The following is a 23,323-nucleotide window of genomic DNA, read 5'->3' as shown; positions in this document are numbered from 1 at the left end:
GCCTTTTTATCTACATTGTCTGTGTTCTCAATGTCACTAGTTGTCTATAACCCCTTTCAAATTATTATTTGGAATATCATTTAAATCAACGCCCCGAGTAGGGATGGTTAAGGAAAATACGATTACCCTTGTGCCTGCTTCAGTAATTGTTAATGACTATTTGATAGCATATCCTTTGTCTTTGCGACTAAAAGTAAGCTGCACTTACTGATTTTATAAATGCGTCTGGTTTTAAATTGGTTTGTAATAATTATGTTAAGCCAGTTTAAACAGTAAATAATTTTAAACGAGAACAACACTCAACCAGCAAGGGTTCTACAACACTCTTGGAGTAGTATTTCTGACCTCTTCAAATTCCGAGTGACCTGTCTTATTATCTACAGTTGGTGCGGGCTCCGAAAATTATCTGAAAGGTCTTTATCGCTAACTCGAAACGGTTGGTCATAACTTCGTCTTAACCAAGGCGATAATATCTGCGAATACTTTCGTAAGGCAAATAAGTTTTTGTATACTTTCAGTGGTTTGGAAGTGAAGAGGATTATATATTTTTTGATCTTTTTGTAGAATATCATGGTTATTTTCATGGATCATTTTGAGGTTTGAAAGGCTCATGTTGATTAAAAAGTATTAAATGCTTATAAGTAGTAAGTATTTTATCAGTCTTTCTTAAAAGTTTCTTCTATCAAGTAAGCTGCAATGTTAATCTCTTAACAAGCCCTAGTGTCAAAATTTCCTCAAATCCACCTAACGGAATCTGACGTTGAATTGTATCAGTAAGTAACTGAAAAGTTTATATTTTTTGTCTTTTTTTCATGAACATATTTCTATGTCTTCAATTATTTTAATTTGACGACCCAAAATGAGTAGTTTATTATTTTACCTGATTGATCCCTTTGCTTTACCGGTAGGTAGCCCAAACCATCAAAGATTAACCTAATCCTTCAAATGATCAACTCCTTTGACATCAAACAGCTGTAGCAACTAATATTGTCAGTGCCAGTCATGACGATAAGGCTGTCAGTGACAAAGGCATTCTCTTTGGAGTGACCGGTGGTTAATTTTGAGAGTGTCCGTACTAAGCCAAGCATTGTGCGACCTCTTGATCCAAGCAGCCTTGGTAAAGGGCTGTGTAGCTTTCACTCTTTGTGATAAATAGAATGGGCAACTTAGTTTTATGTTAATTATACATCATACAAGAATTTATAAGTTTTGTCATGGGAACATTTTTCTGGAGTCGGTTTACAAGCCAAGGGTCATATTTTGTGTATTGCAAAAATTAATTGTCTTAAATAGAAACACATTACATAAAATTCAACAGCGTGAAATAAAAACCTTATTATCATTTACAATTTCATAATAACCTTTCTAAGCAAGCACACATTGTATTTATACTAAATTTGCGATTCCACAATAAATAATTTAGAGTCCAGCAGCTACCTAAACTTATATTACATTACTAGCTGTTGCCCGCAACTTCGTCTGCGTGGGCAATATAGAATCGTCAAAATACTACTTATCCCGTAGGTGCATTCTTTCACGTGACAGTATAATTAGGATTAGCACTTAGCAGTCGCATAGATTCAATGATCAAGGTTGTGTTGTGGATGTGACCATTTATCTAAACAAAAGAAGTAAAGTTTGTGACGTTGTGAATATCTCTGGATCTAGTCAGCCAATTTGGAAAATTATTACGTATAGTGCGTAAGTAATTTTCACAGGAAACAGCTATAATCTATGTCTATACGCTTTGAATCTGACTAAGCTGTCATTTGTACATTTTCTGCAGCTGCTGTGACTAATCAGAAGCCAGAAAGTCTGTCAGTCTTACCATGGATAATGTCTTGTAATGTGACTGGATTGAAGAGATCAGATAGGTAGTCGCTCCAAGCAAAATATTGGTACTCGAACAGATTCGGCGACTGGAAGCCAACATCAACATAGTTGGGGAATAGCTGGATGGATGATGAAATGAGTCATCATCATCAGCAGGCGCATAGGGTAGGATAGTTTCACTTACTCACTATGGTAAGGCTGACCCCACATTAGGCGTGCGCGATCCTCGGGCGTGTGAGTAGCGCGGGCGTCGCGAGCGCGCTGCGTGAACATCGCGTTTTGCTGCCCTGCGGCATGTGTGTAGAGTGCAAGCGACGCGCTCGAGGCGAGCACGCGGCGCTCGAGTTGCGTTCTTACCCTTTCGCCCGCTATCCCCGCCGCCCGCTAAACGCCTTAGCAGTTAAACGTCAAGGAGAGCGGCGCGTGCGCGCCGCGAGCGCGCTACAAATGCCGCAGGGCAGCAAACCGCGACGCTCACGCAACGCGCCCGCGCTACTCACACGCCCGAGGATCGCGCACGCCTAATGTAGTGGCCTAAGCCGGGACTCCACCGAAATGTTTGCATTAGTTCACGAATAGGCAAAATGTACGTATCTGCAGTTTTGCCAAGATTTTCAAAAGAAACATAAGTGTTGTATACTGTGCGTCACTACCGCACACTGGGAAAATTTCGCTCTTGCGGAGGACGTTTATATACCATATTTTGTGTTACACGTAAACAGGACGACAGTAAGTATCCACCGAAACACATTCAAAGATCTGATGAACGAACAAATCAGACCTGACTTGGTCACCTGGGGCCAATCAGAGCTCTATGAAGCGATAATACGCTTTGGCTCCTACTGTTATTGTAGTTTCTGAAAATTTATTCACCTCATTCAACGATGATATTATATGTAATTCTGATGGTACTATTAAGAACACTTGCTTAGCGCAGAAGCTGACGTTGGCAGGTCAACTCCTTTGACTTCTCGAATAGGATACCATTGGTTTTTGTGCAATGCACACCTGCAATGCATTCTGGATTAGGATAGGATTTGCAACAGAGAACAATTCTGTCTTTGTAATTGAATGATATCAAACGTAGTTTTATATAAAAGGTGTTTTTTTAGACTTGGCTCGGGTCTAACTGAGACTGTTCGTAATCGTGAACAGTGTATTAATTGCGATCGGAAGTTGAAAGTAAGCAAGTCTCTGGTATGCGACGCGTATTTTGTACGTTTTCAGACGCGATAAGGCAGCTCCCATTTCTTATCTGCACTTTGTATCTGGGCTGGTTTTTAAAGCTACAGAAGCCTACATTATCTTACGCTTAGCAGCGCTTGCGAGAGATAGATCCTGATTTCTTCTAGGATTAAGTTTTCATATTTTGCATCAGAAAAAATAATACTACTCACTCAAAGTAATTTGTTTAAGGCCACCACATTAGTGGAAAATAAGCTAAACTATGTTTATGAAAAAATCCTGATATGAACTCCATCTGTAACTTTAAATTATAATTAATTGTTCCACTAAAGTCATCATTTATGACATAATGTTCAAAAAATAATTTAGATGGCACCGTTTTAAATTTGGCTGAGATCTATTAATTTTCCTTCACGCATCACGCTGCATCTCCGCCCGTTGTCCGCCAGTTGTCCGCCAGGGCGGAGATGTAGACGGCGCCTAAGCAAATGAGCGAAATCATGTTAGAAAGAGACAACGTCATAGTCAGTTTTGTACGTTAGAGCAGGGAATTTCGCTATTGTTTCGCCGCCCAACAACTCACAACTCACAGCGAAACTATGGCGGTTTCGCCCTTTGGGTTTCGCAGCGGAGGTGTGCTACAGGCATCAGTGTGCCATAACCTTGCGTTTCGCCCCGCACCTACGCGCGGGGGTGCGTGTTTCTCCGCATGTATGTGCGTGATCCGCATGAACGCGCGTGGATGCATTTTCAGTGTGTTGGACTATGCGTGTTTTCCATACAAACGGAGATATTTCCATACAACGGAAAAAAACGCATCCACGCACTACGCTGCGTCATGCGGGGCAGTGTGATAATCGCCTAATAATTATAGTTGGATTTTGATGTGGCACGGCAAACTGACAAACACTATTGAAATGTCTATCGAAAAATTACACTACGTGTTAAAATATGGTGAGTTACGGAAAATACACAACTCCATCTATTGAAATAATAGTATATAAAGAATGTAAATGGTAATTCATTGTTATTTACCACCTCGCTTCTTGATGTATTTTATTTACCACAGATGGAGCTACTTTAACCTGTACTGTTTTGTCAAACAGATTGCGTGTCGTAATATTTTACATCTTGAATTCACTAAATTAATCATATCTTTTGATAGAGTGAACCGATTTCGATGAAACAAAGCCTAAGTAATAAAACCCCAAGTTACGTAGAACTTTTCTATATAATCATTGTCTGCATTAAATTCGTAGATTTTACGTGAATCCCGAACAAACAATCACTTTCTACAGATTTATTATATGTATAGATATTCCGACTTAGTTTGGCCAGACAAGAATAATCTTAATACATTACTTTTCCTAACAGATTTTGGGAAATCATATAAGTAGCCAGCACTTTTCATACTTCACTGATTACCATTACCATATGAAATAAAATGTAAATCATAACTACTTTCAGGCATTACATAATTTCCATACTTTTACGTTAAGAACCCAAAACCCGTCAATGTGCGCGAACAGTCAATTTCGATATAATGTTACACCATTTAAATAACTAAAAAAAATATCTAAAAGCTATTTGACATTTCTCGAATGAAACCACTCAGTGGAGGCAATTTCCTCCTTTGTGGAAGAACAGCCTCAATTACACCGTCGAGTAACATAAATATTGTTTTGTGTTACGCGCCCACGTACCTGGCAAAGAAAATTCTTTCTCTCCCACTTCCCTTATTCGGGCCTTGTGTGTCTCAAAAGGGTTAATAAAATACACTTTATTTAATAGACCATAATGTACTGGTATACCTTTAGGTATTTTATGTGCAATATTTTTTCAACACCATAGAGTTTGTTGAATATAAACCTGCCAAAAAACTATAGGTAACGGCAAAAATAGTGGAACGGTATTTTTGTTGATAGTTTGGAGGTGAGAATAAAATGCAATTTTTTAACAGTTTTGCATGTATCGAGATTTTTCGAACGAAAATGCTTGATATTCACCCCGCTCCGAAATTCACACCTTTTTGCGAATAAAATTTTTTCAAAATATCATGGAATCTGACGGGATCAGAAAAACTGAAAATATCATTTGATCTAAAAATATACCTACTCCAGCTACTTTTGATGACGCTATCTAGGAGTAACCTTAAAGAGAAAAAGAAAATCAAACACAACGGTGTAATCACAACCGAATATTTAAAATACTGCCATACCGAACGCTTGTAAAAATAGGCATCGGCGGTCGCCAATAAAAGGCCGGGAAGGGTTCACTTTGTATGATGTTACCTGAACCCAATTCGGAGTCACGGGCTATGACTCCCAAACGTGACGAAGGAGTCGAGAGGAACCAGAGGAAATAAATGGAATAAGTTTCTATGAGTGTTATGAATGGAGAGATTTTTGGCATACTGATTTTGGGGTATTTTTGCACCCTTTTAAGCGGGCTGCTTGTAAAAGGGAGATGAAATAAGTCATTGTGTAAGTTTGATTCGGGACGCGGAATGACGTGGGAATGGTCTTGGTTATATTTTCTTCGATTTTCGTAACGGTCACGGAAGTTTAAACCTTCGTGTGGCATGGTACCTACCTCTATAGCCGCAAAATGCCTCTATAACTTTCCATCATCAGTTTTGTATTCTAACTGTATCACTCTTCACACTATTTATCCACTATCTTCCTTAACCACAAATATTGCTCCGACATCGAAACCAACTACCAAAACACGTGCAACACCCAACAATTCTTCATTAAACCACACTACATCATAACAAGAAAAAATCTTAGCACAACACAAAGAATAATTTCTGACAAGGCCCAACATTCGTCATGATGACAGCCCAAAGCCAGGTGAAAGTGGCAAGGGCTGCCCAACAAGGAATATAAATCATCACGCGATTGCTCGTGGCTACTGCTGTGAAAAATTGCTGGGTATAACGCTATGAAGGGATTGGGAGGAAATGTTTTATGCCCTGATCTTGGGTAATGAGGAATCAGTTATATGTGATGGGGGCATGTTTTTTTGACTTCTTTGTAAATCACTTCATAACTTTACAGACTTTATATTGTTATTTATGATGAAGTTAGAGTGAAACTTTGCTCAACATTCTAAACATATTGCAACACTAGCCGTAGTCCTAATCCCGAGGAAACTACTGCCTTACTGGGATATAATATAGCCTATTTGCAAAATAAATGCATTTTTTAAAATCGGATTTCAGAGCCTTTAGGGTGGGTGGTGGTGGTGGGTTTTAGGGTGTATTTTATTATATTAGATAATGGGAGATAAACCGTGTGTTCTTTTAAAATTGAATGAATGAATTTCAGAAGTATTGAATTTATTTTAATGAATGTACGCCAAAACGAACATACTCATATAAAGCAAACTTATTTAATAACATACTCACCGAATTTCTAAAGCTCACTTTGCAAAGGCAAAATGATTATAGACGGAAAACTTGAAAATTAAATGAAACATCCAACATGCAAATATAAGGATCTTAACGACATCTTATAACAGAAGTATGACAATATAAGACAACTCGGTTTAAACTCGGCAACTTTATGAAAATATTGTAAAGAAACTTTGCCAAAGAAAAATTGTTATCTCGGAACCCTTTGGCAGATTTTGCCAAGCGTCCCATTATATCGCTGGCATCAAAGGAAATTGGTAACCTAACTAATTGTTGCTGCCTTTGGTACTCCCAGTATATGCTTTAAAAGGGTTCAACGGACTACGATTTTCGATGTTTATCAACTTTGTTCTACTTTATGAGTCGACTTAGGATAGAAGGTAACCTTTTCAAGTCTTTATTAAGAATGATCAAAGTTAAGCAAGGCATTATTATGCTCGAGGCTAAAAGAAAAATATGATAAAGAAATTAAAAGAAAAAAGACAGGGGTAAAAGTGGTTCGACCTCAGATGATGGGTATCTCTGTCTTCATATTTTGCCCGCGGCTTTGTTGCCATGGTTACGGCTACCGTGCATTTTTTAGGATAAAACAGTGTTAGCCATTGACCCAGAAACTTTATGGAAATAAAGTAGATAAGAAATCATTTCCACAGCTTCAGTCTGTGAAATAAACATGAAACACTTCAGTATAGTTCAGTTTCTCATCCTATCTAGTTTGATAATTACGCAGTCACGATTAAATTTTATTTCTATTTACTACTAGATAATATAAATGTTAGGAAACGCCTATTACATCCTAAGGTTTCATCTTGGTACAAACAGGTATAAAACTGCACCGATAAATGCTGCTAAATATTCGTCATCATCTGCCAGCCTTTTCCCAACTACTTAGGTACATTTGGGTCGGCTTTAAGTCTATCCGGATGCAGACCAGTCTATCCGGATGCAGACCAGTCTATCCGGATATAGCTGAGTACAAGCGTACAAAGAGTCATATTTAACATAAGTATAAAAAATCACGTGAATCATTACTCGGCATTTTCCCTTGCCGACCAACCGTAACTTTTTTTCTTATCTTAATCCGACTAAAACAACTGCCGCTCTAGTAATTACTCTAATCATCGGAATCGTTACGGTGTGGAAAATATTCGATTTCCGCGTAATTCCCTTCGAATGTCAATGTTAGAACAAATCGATTTGTTTTAGATTGTATTCAATTATGAAGCGTTATTATCGAATTGAAATGCGTATCATTCGATTTTTGCTCATTTTTACACAGCACTATTGAAATGGATATCTGACTTGTGTAAATAGTTATGGAATATTTTTTATGAATTCCATTGAATTGTCAGAACTTAACATGAGCTATCGGATAGCACATGAAAATAATATATTTTGACTTTGAGAAATGGTATGGTATGCCATGGTATGGTAAATTAATAGATTTTGTTGCAAAAAACTGAAAGTATAGGTAAAACTGGCTAGATTTTAAGATATCATCTTCTTCCTGTCCTGTTCCCAATTTTATTTGGGGTCCACTCGTCATACTGACCAAGATAAGATATAAGATACCATAATTTCTATGGACATTATCATACGACAGTAACGTGCATTATACATAGATACATACATAGTTATGTTATCTATGGAAATATTGTTTATCAATTCACTTACCTTGACAGATAAATGATAATTGCATACATGTGATGTACCGACTAACACATCAAGTCAGTACAATCGGTATTTCTTCAATAGATTTTGAACCTTATCTTTAAACATATAAGGCTCAATGTTGGTTGGCTCAATATTACAGATTGGAGTAGCTTGATATAGCTCTGTAGTACACTCATTCACTTTGTGATAATTTATTATGAGTAGGTTAATAATTATATCCTAACTTAAGATAAGAATTATCTTGAGACTTTACACAACATTAGAATAATTAATAATTTTGTAATTTTATAGGTTTTTAACCGTCCCAAAAAAGAGGAGGTTGCGGCTTAACTGACGCAACCAAATGGCTATAGGTACTAAAAAAAAATTAAAATAACACCGGATATTATTTCCAAAAATGTATCCCTTGCAAAGAAAAACCAGGAACCCTCATATCCCATTCAGAAAAGTATAACTGGCTGCCAAAAACTCAAGCATCACTCAAAAGTGAGAAGGTACTCCACATCGGAACACCTTCTCAGCCTTTACAAAACAAATTCTACCGTGTACCGGGTGTATGAACACCCTTATCTTTGTCGCTGATCCACCAAATATCAACTTCAATACAAAACGTGGAGAGGATACGTTTGAAAAGGGGCTTGAAGAAGGCAGGAAGAAGTCTATAGAAAACTGATAATGTACAGTAAACTGCACATTAGTGGTAACTGTCATGCACTTTAACTCAATAGTAATAAGTACGATTTTCCTATAAAACTATTACCACTGACCTGAAGTTGACTGTGCTAACCGTGACAGGCTGGCCATAGTACAATATACTAGCTGTTTCCACGCGGTTTCACCCGCATCCTGGGATAGAATATAACCTATGTTACTCGGGAAGACTGTAGCATTCCAAAAGTAAAAGCATTTTTCAAATCGGATCAGAAGTTTCGGAGCCTTTAGGCAACAAACAAACAAACCAATAAATGTTTCTTCTTTATTATATTAGTATAGATGGTTACTATAGCTACTGCTTGCGGTATGACCTGTTTCCTTCCCATACCCGGATGGGGATAAAAAATATAGTATTCTATGTTCTTTCCCCGGTTCTAAACTCTTATCTCCCCTCAAATCAGATAAGTCGGTTCAACCATTCATGAGTGATAAGAAGAGCAACAAAAACGACTTTCTTTGTTTATAGATTTAGATTATTTTTTATAATCCATATTAAAATGCTATTAATCTACTAATCGCAATCATAAAAAAATACAATTCATATTACTTATCACATTCCGGTAGGTAACATCTGTTTTCGATTTCCAAAGAAAATAAAAAATGCGATAAAATACTGCTTTATAGCATTACTAGACAATATTTTGTATTAATCAGCATGTTATTTAATCTTGTCACATGTCTTTGTATCGTTAATAACTACAAAACTGTTTTGATAAATAACTTACGGCTGTTATATTTTATTTTTATTCTTCTTTTCAAGCTTAATTGTACCAGGTGACAAACACAGGTGTTTATTAATCCTGAGCATCTGGTTTTTTTTTATGGTATATCATCAAATGCCTCTTACTGACTGAAACCCACCATGTTCCTTCTTAAGCCCTTTATGTACCAGGTCCACGATAACTCTTCCGAACAACTCCGCAGCTCCCCCGGGGTCTGGTAAAATCTGTGGGTACAACCAATTTCTTATACACAACTAACTCCAGGTCACTGGAATTACCCCACAGTACGACCTACTTTACTCATTGTCACGCTTATTGGACATGGGTGTCAAATGAGGAGTTACTTTTCCAGCATTTGACTGCTATGATGACGAGCAATATTGGGTACTTATGCCAAAGCCTTATCTCAATTTGTATTTGTTGTCGGTGCATGACCTTTCTTGCTCACTTTTTTGTCTGAAGTCATCACTATTAACATTACAGCCTTTGACACAATCCGTCGTTTCTTTGGTCGTCTCCTTCCTCTGCATTCTTTGAACATACCCAAGACTTTTCTCTGCATCGCATGCCCGTAAACTAACAGACTCCTCCAAGATTTTACACCCAAACAAACATACTACGTAAAATATCTAATCCCACAATTTCAAAACTACTCCATCACATAAATTGAATTTCATAACATAACGTAACTCGACTTAGTTGCTGTGTTAAATGAAGACATAGAACAACTTATGAGTACCACACATACTTCAGACAGATCAGAACGGAGATGTATTTGGAGACGCACATAACTTGATGCCTGATTTAAATAAATAAATAAAAAATTAAATTATAAATTTAAAAAAACCCCCGACCCAAAAAAGTACGCAATAATTATGACAAAAGGTTAAAAACGCTAAACCCTATAAAAAGCAAAAAATAACTTTTAACACTAGGTAAACTAAATTTTGTCGTGTCGGGGGACCGCTCTAATTCATTGCTTTAGATACCTACGTGTTTTTTTTTTAAACGAATGTTGTAATTAGGTAGGTATCATTTGATTTATGTAAGTATTTATGAAGGTAGAAAGCGGTCCCCCGACACGTCAAAATTTAGTTTACCTAGTGTTAAAAGTTATTTTTTGCTTTTTATAGGGTTTAGCGTTTTTAACCTTTTGTCATAATTATTGCGTACTTTTTTAAATTTATAATTTAATTTTATTTCATGATTTTTAAAGGAGCTCCTTAATTTTTCCTTCTTTCATTTAATTTATTTTATCTTAAGATGGGGTCGTTATATGCGATCTCGGCCAAAGGAAGCTGTTTAACAATCCTCATGACAAACTGGCTGTGGGAGAATTGCACAGATTGAGAAACAATAAAGATTAACCTTTGGACATTCTAGATTTTCAGCAAAAATATAAATCGGTTTATCCGTTTCATTCCGGCATTCCAGGGTTTCATCCGCCACATCCCATTTCCAGCATCAGGTTCTCGTCAATCAGAAACATGAAGAGAACTCGTCAAGACAAATTCAACGAGCCCAAACTCGATGGGTTTACTAAAAGGCAGTTCAGGGTTACGTCTCCTACCTTCGTGCCCTAACAGCAGACCAGCTCAGTGGTTCCAAAAGACATTAGTATTTCAAATTTCAGATCCCACATATACTTGCAAGTAAACTGAGCGTGTAACATTCCTATCACATCTAGCAAACGAGCTGATGACCTTGAAGACCTGAACCGATTTCCACCAAACATAGCTAAGAACACTCCCGACTGGCATACCTTTTAAACAAAAAAAACCGCATTACAATCGGATCATCCGTTTGGGAGCTACGATGCCACATACACACACACACACACACACACACACACACACACACACACACACAGACACGTCAAACTTATAACACCCCGTCGTTTTTGCGTCGGGGGTTAAAAAATACCAACGATCAATACTTGACAAAATCAAATCAGCTAAAACTTTTATTAAATTCTCGATTTTCTTTAAAAAAACAAAATCTTACTATCGTGCAAACTGTCGGCCAACAGTCGTCAGTATGCGGGTAGGTTATATGTGTGAAATGTAAACATTAGATACTTTATACTGTGCATACAAATGTTGACAATTGTTACCAAGCTGAACAATCTATTATAATGTGAAGCCGATGGCACTTGAAGTATCGATTTATTGTGATAACCAACCTTCGTTTGTTTATTTCACAGTAGTTATATCTAGAGGATGATTGTATGTCTGCTCAGGTATATCGAGGAAAGAACCATATTTCTGCTTATTTAATTTATCGCATTGGTTATTACGATAGCCTAAAGCCGTAAAGACATCTCACTTTTTTTTAATCCATATATTTTTTAGTATAACGAGAAAATTTTCTTAAACAGTATGAATGCAAAGTATGAGTGTTTATTTACACTTAAAAGCAGACTCATCATAACATAACCTCTAATAGGAAATGTATATCGATTACAGTTCTAGTTTAATTCTCAATAATGCTCACTGGATGATGATAAATTCACTAGGAATTTGAGGAGGAAAATGAATACTATAGTAAACTTGTTAGTACTTGTTTTCGTAACTGGAAGAACAGTAATACTATTAAGAGTTGACTCATTAATCTATTGGTTGCAAAGGCTCAAAGAAATCAGCTAGTTTAGTACTAGTCCTACTAATACCGTTCCAGCTTCCGTCAGTAGTTTGACCCACGTCCCGTAAGAATTACAACGCCTAGATTAAACTATCTAATACTGAAATACTTTCATACTTTTTCAAATCAGACCAATAGTTCCTGATTAGCACGTTCAATGAAAAAACTAAACAAAATTGTCTCAGGAACTACACTGATTTCAAAATTATTGCACTATGTCTTATGCTTGGCGACGCGACGCTGCGTCACTGCGGCTGCAAACTAATTTAACGTTATATTTGTTTTTATAGCAAAATAAATAAATAATTTTGTAACGAATTATATCATGAACACGATACACTTATTGTAATTATATAAAATAATTAGAAGTAAAGTAAGTGTAAACTAAAAATTAATACAAGGTCGGCTACGTCACGGATGTCCGATCGATAAACGCGCGTCTCCATTGTTTCTTAGACGTGATTTTATGACATACTTATGTCTTGTGACACTAGAAAAAGACATGAATATTTTTTATTTATATTTTTTTACTAAATAAATATATACTTTGTTTGGTTAAATAGCACTTGGGTAAAATTTTTGCGTTTCAAAAAATCTCCGTATGAATTGGTGTAAAACTACTACAATGCGTAAAATGCCATTCATAATAATTTTTAGTAATTTTATTTATTTCAACTGCAATCAACTAAAGATAGATTTTACAATATTTTTCTAACATACTTTCTAAAATTCCTAAAAAAAATTTTACATACAAAATAATATGTATGTACATATATCTCAGCAAAAAACTTACGCAAATCCCTATCGTGGACCGATCAATCGTCCAAAGGTGAACAACCCTTTAAACAGGGCCCAACTAGATTTATTACCCGTTAAACTTTAGTGGGACCCTCGGGAGGTTATGAGGCAGCCTAGGAAATTTATCTGTTCTGTGGCCAGTATCTGAATTGACCCGTGAGGTAAAATAAACTTAACCAATCTAAACACCCAATTAGTTTATTACGTAACTAGTAATCTCTGGAGGACCGTTTGAGTATTGGTTGTGGGTTGGTTTCCACTGCGGAGGATTCGGAAAATTTGTAGTGCTTTTGTGCTGTTAATTTTCAGCCTGGGTCAAGTCTTTTGCTGTGGGATTTTTAAAAAATGTTAACACAAATGGCTTCAAAAATTACCTGGGTTGCTTAGTAAAATTGTATTTCTTTCTGCCAACAATACCAAATTCATTTGATTATTCCAATACGAAAAACGGGAGCCTTTAGAAATTTTCTGTAGCGTATTTGTGATCATTCAGTATCATAACATTAATGTATTATGAGAGTAAAACAAAACTGGTGCTAAGTGTGTATACCTCTACCATACATCTACGCGATATCCTTTTGGGAAATCAAGCGTATAGACACTGCGTTAATACAATAAAAGTCTCGATATTATATTTATTAGCTATCTCGCTTCCGTGTCCAAGTATTCTCGATATTTCGTAATTTCTTTTGTGGGATAAAGATAAGTAAATATGAACTTTATTTTTCATGCTTGTGTTTTATTTTACCTTAACTGTCTCGATACTGACCTAACATAAAAAACAGCAGAATTATCAGAAAAAAAAATACAAACACAGAAACAAAATTACAAACATAGAAAAAAAATACTAACATAGAAAAAAAAACGAACGATATGACGTCCCATTTACCATCTATAGTAGATAGAATCATTAGTTTATGGTTAAAGATTTTTGATAAGACTTTTTTATACAGAGATTACAATGACGTAAATAGTCATCAGTAATGAAGTCAAAAGTATTTCTATTGCTAGCAAATCATTTAATTCGTATCAGGGTTCAGTAAAAAAAAAATCGAGTATTATAATTTACTTTAATTTAATACTTGGCATACATTTTTTATCTACAACAAACATGTGACTAATTCAATCTATTCATTCAAACTTTGTAACAAAATTCATTCAGCAACCGAACATCACATATTATCTGACATTTTTTATCACTTATCACACATTGCAACATTAATATTCAGACCGAGCATATGGAAACACACCGATCGGACCGTCAATTTATATTTACGTGCCGTCTGACGCAAGCGCAGTGAGTTACGCGACGAGGTTATAAACGCACGTGTGCTCAAAAATACCGAATATAAACAGTGACTCGATATCAAAATCGATTATGGAATCGATACCAGTGAATTTACAGGAGTTGTCTCCAGAAAGTTTTAAGAAGTTCCTCGATTCATTCGATCATGTGTTCTCGGATTGTGATGGTAGGTTGATCGTTTTTTGTTTTGGTTATCCGGTATGTTTCTATGGTTCCCTTAGTACAGTTGTGTAATATGAATGATGTAACTTAGTGTAATCTATGGTGGATTATATACACGAACTTGTTACCTATATCGAGACTTACCAGGTGTCGCAATACTTTAGGAATTATTTTATTTACCAAATAATTAACATGATTACGGCGATAAGAGAGGTCGGTGACCGCGTCAAACTATTTTTTGAGTATCGATTTTGTTACTGTGTACTAGTACTTGAAGTAACTTTACATTTGTTTATATTTTAGCTAAAGGGCTATATTTGCTAGTTTCGCACGAATAATAATTAACCGCATAGTTTTCGAGCTAGTGTTGTGCAAAACCGGTATCGATCCTGCATTTCGCTGACCTCTAGTGCGTTTATTGACCATCTATCATAACATTTCTCGACATTAATCTAACCCTTAGTAACTTGAGTGCACGTGACTCATTAATATTTATTCTAGATAATTAGCAACAGCTGATTTTATGACGTCATTTGTCATGCAGTCCAAGATTGTGAACATGCTTTGAACATACTGTTATTTTATTTTTATCACCAAATACTATTAAGTATTTTTTTGTACTTAAACTAACCTAAGGTAACCGTCACTATGTTGGCATTATTTACTATTTTATACTACGGCACATCACTTAATCACGACTGGTTGACCTGATCAAACATCAGACTAGAATCGTAAAAGATTTTTTACCCTGAACGATATCTGTCGAATAATTATAATAAATTATAAACAGATTACGAAAATTTGGCAAGTCATTTTATATACGCAATAATAAGACTAAGAGACAAGCACAGTGTATACTTTTAGTCAGCCGATAGTTTGTTTCGGCTCAAAAATCAGTAGGAAGATGAATGGTAGTACACACATAACAGAGGTCGGATATTTAGCCGATATCAAACCGACTGAAAACTTTTATTGGATCAATATTTTCTGTGATTTTTTATGCCAAATATTGGGCCAACGTCAGCCCACTGTTTAGTCTGTAGTGCGCTGGTATTTTTGACGTTTATTACTGGCTTGCGATAAAAATTGGTCAAAAAAGTCATGGTCATATGTCTAGACACTTGGTACAGTACGTATTTGTAAAAGAACAATATGGGATTAAATCATTATTATAGCATTATGGTTTTATTTCTCTCACTGTCTACTAGTTTCATAAAATTAAGTAACAAAACTTATGATGATTTTGAGCTGTTAATAGTCTGTAAATAATAGCGATAAATTCAATTTATTTATTAGCAGATTTAAGCCAAGAAGAGTTATTTTTTTGACATAATTTATTATATGACTATACTAAAGCCAAGTAATTTATGTACATCACGAGTTTTATTGAATATTTAAACATTTTGAGGACACTAACCCCAGCGTGTTAATTTTTTTTATGAAGTTCAAGGTTTTTAATTTAAAATGCGTGTACCACTAAGATCAAATTATTACATGATGGCTTCAAATCAATTAATTGCATATATTATGGCAGCAGTGGACTTTTGAAGACCATTCCTTTTTTGACTTTGATAATCAAAATCTTCTTCTTTTTCTGATAAACCTTTTTTCTTCCCTTAGGAGTTATATGGACCAAAGACCCATTTCCTAACGCTGGAAAATTCTTCAGTTTGATGAAAAAACATGGAAAGACTGTCCACTTCGTGTCCAATAATAGTTTAAGAAGTAAAGAAAATTATGATGCGAGGTTCAAAGCTGCTGAAATTGAGAATGGATACGTAAGTAATATAATTAGTCCAAAATGAATTATAAAATCACTTAGTTCAATAGTTTTAAGAATTAGCAGGCACGTCAGAAAAACCGCTGACGACCTAAAACAAAATAAAAATAACATATTTATAATAGAACCACTGATCTAAAGGAGCAGATGGTCAAAACATACACTAAAGTTTGACACCTATTTAGGTCACTACTGCCAAAGTTGTGAAATCCTATCACTAATAAATTATAAATTAAATATTATTAATTTTTTATCCTGCACCTGATCTCTCTCCGGTCATGTCGGATTGCAGTCCCATCGGGCTATGAGAGTGAAGGAATAGTGAGTGCACCTGTGTCTGCGCAGATGCTTGTGCACTATAGTATGTCCTGCGCAGTTAGCTAATCTCCTTACATGAGAACAGCCACCAAAGCCGATACCCGGCTAGGAGGACATCATCATCATCATATTTTTATAATCAAGTCAAACTTGGTTACCATATTACATCACAAAGAGCAGCTGATCTTGATTGAGAAAACTAAACCTCATTTAAAACATTCCCCTTAACTTTTGACTTCGTTTTCTAGGCCTGTTTTCCTGGGTATGACAACACCATTCATAGTTTAGTTAACCCATATCTGACGTTACCATGATATGGCATAAATAAATGAAGATATTCCTCAGACATAAATTGGGTGTGTGCCACTGCAAATTCCCAACTGGTTTAAGGAACTCGTTAGTCAAGGCCGAACTAATATTTCTCGCGAAGCTGTAATTTGTATTATCTATCTATTCCCGATAGTGCTGTTTGTGAGTTTCTTCAGTCGTTCTGTTGTTGTACGTAAACTTATTAGCAAGAATAGATTGAATAAGTACGAATATGTAGGCACTTAAAAATAAGCTGCGAACTCTCGGAAACACAGTGAATGTAGAATGAGATATTCACTTATAATACCACAAGAGCTTCAAAATTATCGGGTATTTTCCGATAGGTTCGTTGCAAACAAATGAAGGAGTCAAGTTTTTCAGGTTAAAAAATAACGAGCGCGAAGCGCGAGTGATTTTTCCTGAAAAACTTGACGACTTTGTTTGCAGAGAACCTTGAGGGAAATGCCAGATAATTTTGAAGCTCGTGTGGTATTCGGGGGATTATTTTTCCGTCCCAAATGTCGGCCACAACCTGTCAGTTTGACGTAGCAACGACCAGAGAAAATATTCAAAAAAAATTATCAGTATAATACCATGTAGGTTGTACCACGTGACGTCGAATGGTGCAATTCTATTGGTCGATATTTGGGTCGGAAAAATAATCATAAATAAACACAAACCTTCATAAAAATAATAAACACTACAAATATTTGAATAATTCATTTGCATAGTGCTCCATCAAACTTATAATGTACTCAAAAATTTATCAAATTCCTACAAATAATATTAGAAACGCAAAACTTTGGATTTATGGACAAGTATGTTTCTCTTTTACGCGAAAACTACTAAATGGATTTTGATGAAACCTGGCTCATGAATAGCTTACGAATCAAAATAATATGCAGGAAGTAGTCCCTAGAGTTGCAGGTAAAACCACGGGAAAAAGCTAGTTTAATAAAACTAAAAAACAGCTCCATCTAATTTCCAATTTAAAAGCTACTGCAAAAGGAAACCGTCTTATTATGCAAAACGTTGTTCCACACAAGACACGTCATCACGTGGCGACTAGCCAATCCATAGTTTTGTACCAGTTGGAGATCTGCCCATAGCTACAACTGAGACGGAAGCATATAGGAAATAGAGGAATTTCCCAAACATTTTTGGGAAAAGTTTTATTGAGCCATATAGATCTGTAATTTTATCTTGTAAATCTGTATAAATATCCCGATTTTTAATTAATTAAATTGGTCAAATGAAAGTTCTTTATTTTGTTCCGAGATTGTAAAAGATTTTTTTTATTTCAGTTTTTGGTATATTTTAATTAAAAAAGTGAAGAAAATATTTTTACTTTTGTTTAAATCAATACCAATCTGAAAAAGAATTCAAAGAATTATTGGTCAAACTTGAAAGAAATACTCAGTGAAATAATTTCAGAGTTAGATAGTTCAAATCGGACCCGTAGTTCCTGAGATTAGTGCGTTCAAACAAACAAGTAACTCTTCAGTTTATAATATTAGTATAGATTTATGGAGACATTATCCCACGCCATAAAAATGTTTACTTCTAAGCATTCAAGGCACAAAACTAAGATGGAATCATTATCTTTTGAATATAAAACATTATAGGGCCTGTAAACTTCATTGCTGAATATGATAGCTTTATGTCAGTAATATTACGTTTCAGATTAGATAAACTTTACAGCAGCCTAACATTGTTATCGTACACCTTTAGGCTCGTAAACATGATATTTGTAGGTGCATTAAAACAATAATTAGATAGATAATGTGAAGGTGTGTGCTTTCTTGATAATAGCGGGGGAATTAGGTCTTAGAAAACCACTATAATAACATGTAAGAGTTTTTCATCACAATAAAAAAAAATCTAAATAGAAATCAAGAAATATTTTTGAACGTTTTTTATCTTCTTTCAGAATGTTACGAAAAAAAACCATTTACGTTGATTTGCACTTTTAAAAAAAAACATTGTCAGTTGTGAAATTGCCGATTTGACAAATAGGAGGCAATTTCACCGCTGGTTATGGTGTGGTTATCGTAATAATTAAATGGTACTACTCAAACCTAATAGTTTAATTAAAATCCACTTCAAGGAAAAAATATTTTGTGCCGCAGAACATAGTATTTTTTCAGGGTTTTCTTTTCATGATTTGTAGGCATTTATTACAATAGTAGTTACTAATGTAATATTAGAGAAGAAAATCTTCTTTCTTAGCATTCTCGTAAGATGATTGCCTCATAAATATTGTCTGCGTACCTATAGACATAAAATCTTTTCACCCATACATAATGGATTTTCTTTGCTTAGTACAATGCAGAATATTACCTACTGCTTTATACATATTATGTTAGCTATTGGTCTTGGTTTTGCCCACATCTCGTAGGAACTACTGCCCGTACCAGGATAAAATGTAGCCTATGTTACTCGGGAAGAGTGTAGCTTTCTAATAGTGATAGAATCGTTCAAATCAACTCCGTAGTTTCGGAGCCTTTAGGGTACAAACAAAAAAAAATTTCCACTGATGAGAAATGAGAAAGAGTAACAAACTGAACATACACACGTCCAAATTTACTTACATATACATAACATATGTCTATAAAGTCGTATATACCTAATATGGAGTAGGTAGAGAGGTGTTATATTACAGTAGAAAATTGGCGTGTAGACTATGAAATATTTTGGCAACAGCAGCGATTATCTAATAGATGTAATAATAGAATATTTTAATGATTAGTTGGACTATCTTTTTATGTGACTTCCCAATTAATAAAATAACATAATAAAATTAAAATTCCACTGTGATGGACACAAATGTTTCTTCTGGTCAACTCGCTAAAGTTACTTTCGAGCGAACATTTCTAAAATGTCCGCGAAACTTCAACTTTTGTGCGCGAGCAAATGCTTGCAGTATATTCGTGCCGATGCATACAGTTTTAGGCCCAAGTACACCGACAATATAAAAGGCCGTTGTTAAAACAACTGTCTCCTCTTAAACTTGACAATTGTTTAAGAAAACTGTCGTTTATATTGTTAGTGAAACCTAGGCCTTAATATTCGCTATGTTAATACAGCGATTAAATCCAGTTTTTCTTTTCAGGACTACCTCACTATACCGTCCATTGCCATAGCAGAATACCTGAAGTCAGTAAACTTTAACAAGAAAGTATTCAGTTCGAGTTGTTCACAGACTAATTTCGTGTTGAATTCATATGGATTCGAAATTAAAGAAGGGGTATGTATTATCTTACTTACCTTCGAAAATACCGTTTAAGTGTCCATAGAATTTAGTATTGTACTGTACCCTATAAGTGAGGACTTGTTATTGGCTCTCAGGTTAACTTACGGTTCCTTGTCTGTGTTTTTTAGCTGTTAGTCCTCCATACTACTTAAATAAATAAATAAATAAATAAAAATAAAGGATACTTGTAAATTATGAGTTTTGGAAAATGAACGTTGTCGTTTCTAATTTTGAATAGCCCAGTAATTCATATTTATATTTGATTACTTGGATCGATACTCTGTCGTCTGGTTTTCTTTTTTTTCGAGGGTTATTAAGACTTTGAGGGCTCACAAGGATTATGTATTATTATATACTACCTCCGAAAGAGGACAGACTTGTGTGTAGCAGTAAAATAGTTAGTACCATTTTATATGTAGGCTCATAGCAGCATAATTTATAAGTAGTTTTTTATATATTTTAGCCTGATGTCGTACCAGATTACTACGAAGAGTTTGCCTCATACTTGAAAGATGATCCAGAAATTGGTGCTGTGGTGATGGACTGTGATTTCAAAGTGAACCTGCCGAAAGTGAACAAAGCTATCACTTATTTGAAAAGGCCAGACTGCTTGTTCCTTTGTGGGGCTACAGACAGACATGTGTATTTTAAGGGCGGATATAAACTTTTAGGTATGTCATTTATTCAGTTATTATATATCATTCATTTATTCAACAGCTTCTTTTTTAAGAAAATATTGTTTCCAATCAAAGTTTTCAGTCGATCTGATACCGGCGAAATAACTTAGCATTGTAATGTGCGTACTACTATCTTTTTTCTAATTTATGAGCCAAAATAAATTATCGGCCGACTAAAAGTTTGCAGTGTGTTCTAAAAGTTTACACCTAAGAAAATCAAAAGATATCATACTAGCCTGCCTTTCTTATGTAGACCCAAGTCACATAATTATTCACATACTGTTAACTATGCCATTTATCTTGTTGGTGGACTTGGGCTCGACATAAGCTATTGAAATCCCAATGCAATAATCAATAATTATCGTCTTATAGCAACGGGAGTATTCTCCGAAATGGTGCACGAGGAGACAGGGCGGGAACCTGTGATGCTGGGCAAGCCTGGCAAGGCATTCGGACAGTTCGCCATGAAGAGGGCGGGAGTCACTGATCCTAGCAGGGTGCTGTTTATTGGAGACATGTAAGTTTTATACTGTTAATCTATAGTAATATTATAAAGCTGAAGAGTTTGTTTGTGTGACTTCTCTAATCTCGTTACTCATTTTTGACCCAACTACTTTCAAAATTAGATCGCCCTTTACCGAGGAGAGCTATACTTTTATCTAAAGCGTTTTTCGGGAGCTACATATTATTGTATACAGGAGTGTCCTGTAGTAATTTTTTTATAATACCTTTCCACATTCGCCTAGAATATAAATAAGGCGCAAACGGATTTTTTTAACACTTAGTGTAGATAAATCTTTATCTACCGATATTTACCTGACGTGACTCTACTCATGATTACAAACAACTTTAAGAAACTTATCCAGTGTTCAGGTATCGGTCACTAATTACGAGACACCTTATTATATGTATTTACAGAAAATTAAAACCGTCTCCAAAAACTTTTTATTTTTTTAATTTCTTTTTTCGATATTAATTTATTTGACATATAATTACACTTTTAAACATTAAATATTTTATAAATAAAAGAATGTAAAAAATAGTGCCATTTATGTAATTTTTAATTTCGATTATTTTCAGGATCGACCAAGACATCGCTCTAGGCAAAACAATGGGATTCAAAACCTTACTCGTCCTAACAAATATACCCAAAGAAGGAATGTTAGCACATAAGACTATAAAGCCTGACTTCTATGCCGACCAGCTCGGCAGTATAGTGCCTTTATTAGATAAATAATTTAGAATTAATTAGTACTTTTTTAGTTTTTAAATGTTTTTTTTTTTGCAAAATGTTTTTTTTTGCAAAATGTCTTTCTTTAGCAAGATGTTTTTTTTAGAATTTTACATTTAATGTCGAAATCAGGATTAGCAGTGATATTAAGCTAAATAGCAATTAATGTACTTAATAATGATTAAGTATTTACATCAAGAAGATTTTTTATTTATTTTTGAGACATCCTGTACTTATTGAACAAAATGTAATGTATGTTTGTACTTACACAATTTTGTGAATGCATTATGTGCATTGAATGCTTACAATTAAATCAAACTTGGCTGTTATATTGGATAATTATTTTTTATTACATACAAATTATATTATTTGCGTTTTTCTTTACAAACCTTATTGATGCACCTAACTTTGACGTTTCGAAAGAGCTTTCATAGGCCTATTTGAAATAAAAAATTTTGAGTTTGAGTTTGAGTTTGATGTAATTATCGTCAAAAATCTTTTTTTCGACCAATATTTCACTAGCATCATCTGTCTAGCCTTTTCCAAACTGTGCAAAACGGTACATGTGTTTTGTATGAATTAAGCTACTGTCTATCTGACCTGCTCAACCCAGTTTCCCGAGCGTCTTCATACCCTATGGAAAAACTGACCGTTAGACTTTCTGGCTTCTCGCTACGCTACCCGTATTGACGAAAATTTATGTAATGTCACGAAAAGCCAAAAAAATTAGTTAAAAATGCTTGGATAAACCAAGCTTAGAGCTAAGCTTTCCAAGTACTTTGACAGTCCCAAAGTTATAAAACATTATCTACGAAATAAACCTCAAACAAAATTTATTTTATTTTTTATTTTAATGCGTAAGACGTGTTCATAACGTTTCGGTTTAATGATCAACTTTATAGCACTGTAATTTAAATGATTATAAAAGAGATATTGTTTTATATTAGACTGATTAGAATAACAAACCAAAAATAAATGCTTATTGTAATTTATTTTGAATAAAATCTTCATTTAACTCGTATAGAAATCAATTAAATTACTCAGTCCTTATTAATTGAAAGCTCAAAGCTTTTTACAGACAATTAAAAAAACTAATAGAATTCTAAACCCATTATAGGTTCGATTTAAAAAAACAATACGCAAATAAACCACAAATTCCTTTCAAATTATTAAATTGAAGTTTCCAACACACTGAGCTCACCAAAACCAATTTATGAACAAAAGGTTACCTTTCGTCCGAAAATTTATTTGCAACAAAGCACCCATATTTTGTATCGACAATATAGAATTAAAATCAACACAATTG

General features: G+C 34.8%; 1 protein-coding gene across 1 annotated transcript; it reads left to right on the top strand.

Annotated features, from left to right (window-relative positions):
- Nucleotides 1–14,226: 14,226 nt before the first annotated feature.
- LOC110373227 (uncharacterized) lies at nt 14,227–22,382 on the top strand. The gene is made up of 6 exons (XM_049847423.2): nt 14,227–14,453; nt 16,070–16,227; nt 19,969–20,103; nt 20,573–20,780; nt 21,159–21,303; nt 21,867–22,382. Exons 1-6 carry the CDS (start codon nt 14,360–14,362, stop codon nt 22,021–22,023), a joined length of 897 nt encoding a protein of 298 aa, XP_049703380.2. The 5' UTR covers nt 14,227–14,359; the 3' UTR covers nt 22,024–22,382.
- Nucleotides 22,383–23,323: the final 941 nt, after the last annotated feature.

Source organism: Helicoverpa armigera, chromosome 7 (assembly GCF_030705265.1).
Source record: "Helicoverpa armigera isolate CAAS_96S chromosome 7, ASM3070526v1, whole genome shotgun sequence".
Lineage (NCBI taxonomy): Eukaryota > Metazoa > Arthropoda > Insecta > Lepidoptera > Noctuidae > Helicoverpa > Helicoverpa armigera.
Note: the sequence above shows the minus strand (reverse complement) of the source record. Positions and strands in the feature narration are given on the sequence as shown.

Bases quoted from the DNA above. Each gene is read 5' to 3' on its own strand.
- LOC110373227 (XM_049847423.2), top strand. From the start codon at position 14,360: ATGGAATCGATACCAGTGAATTTACAGGAGTTGTCTCCAGAAAGTTTT. The intron at 20,781-21,158 runs GTATGTCATTTA...ATCGTCTTATAG, and splicing joins GGGCGGATATAAACTTTTAG to CAACGGGAGTATTCTCCGAA. The intron at 21,304-21,866 runs GTAAGTTTTATA...GATTATTTTCAG, and splicing joins GTGCTGTTTATTGGAGACAT to GATCGACCAAGACATCGCTC.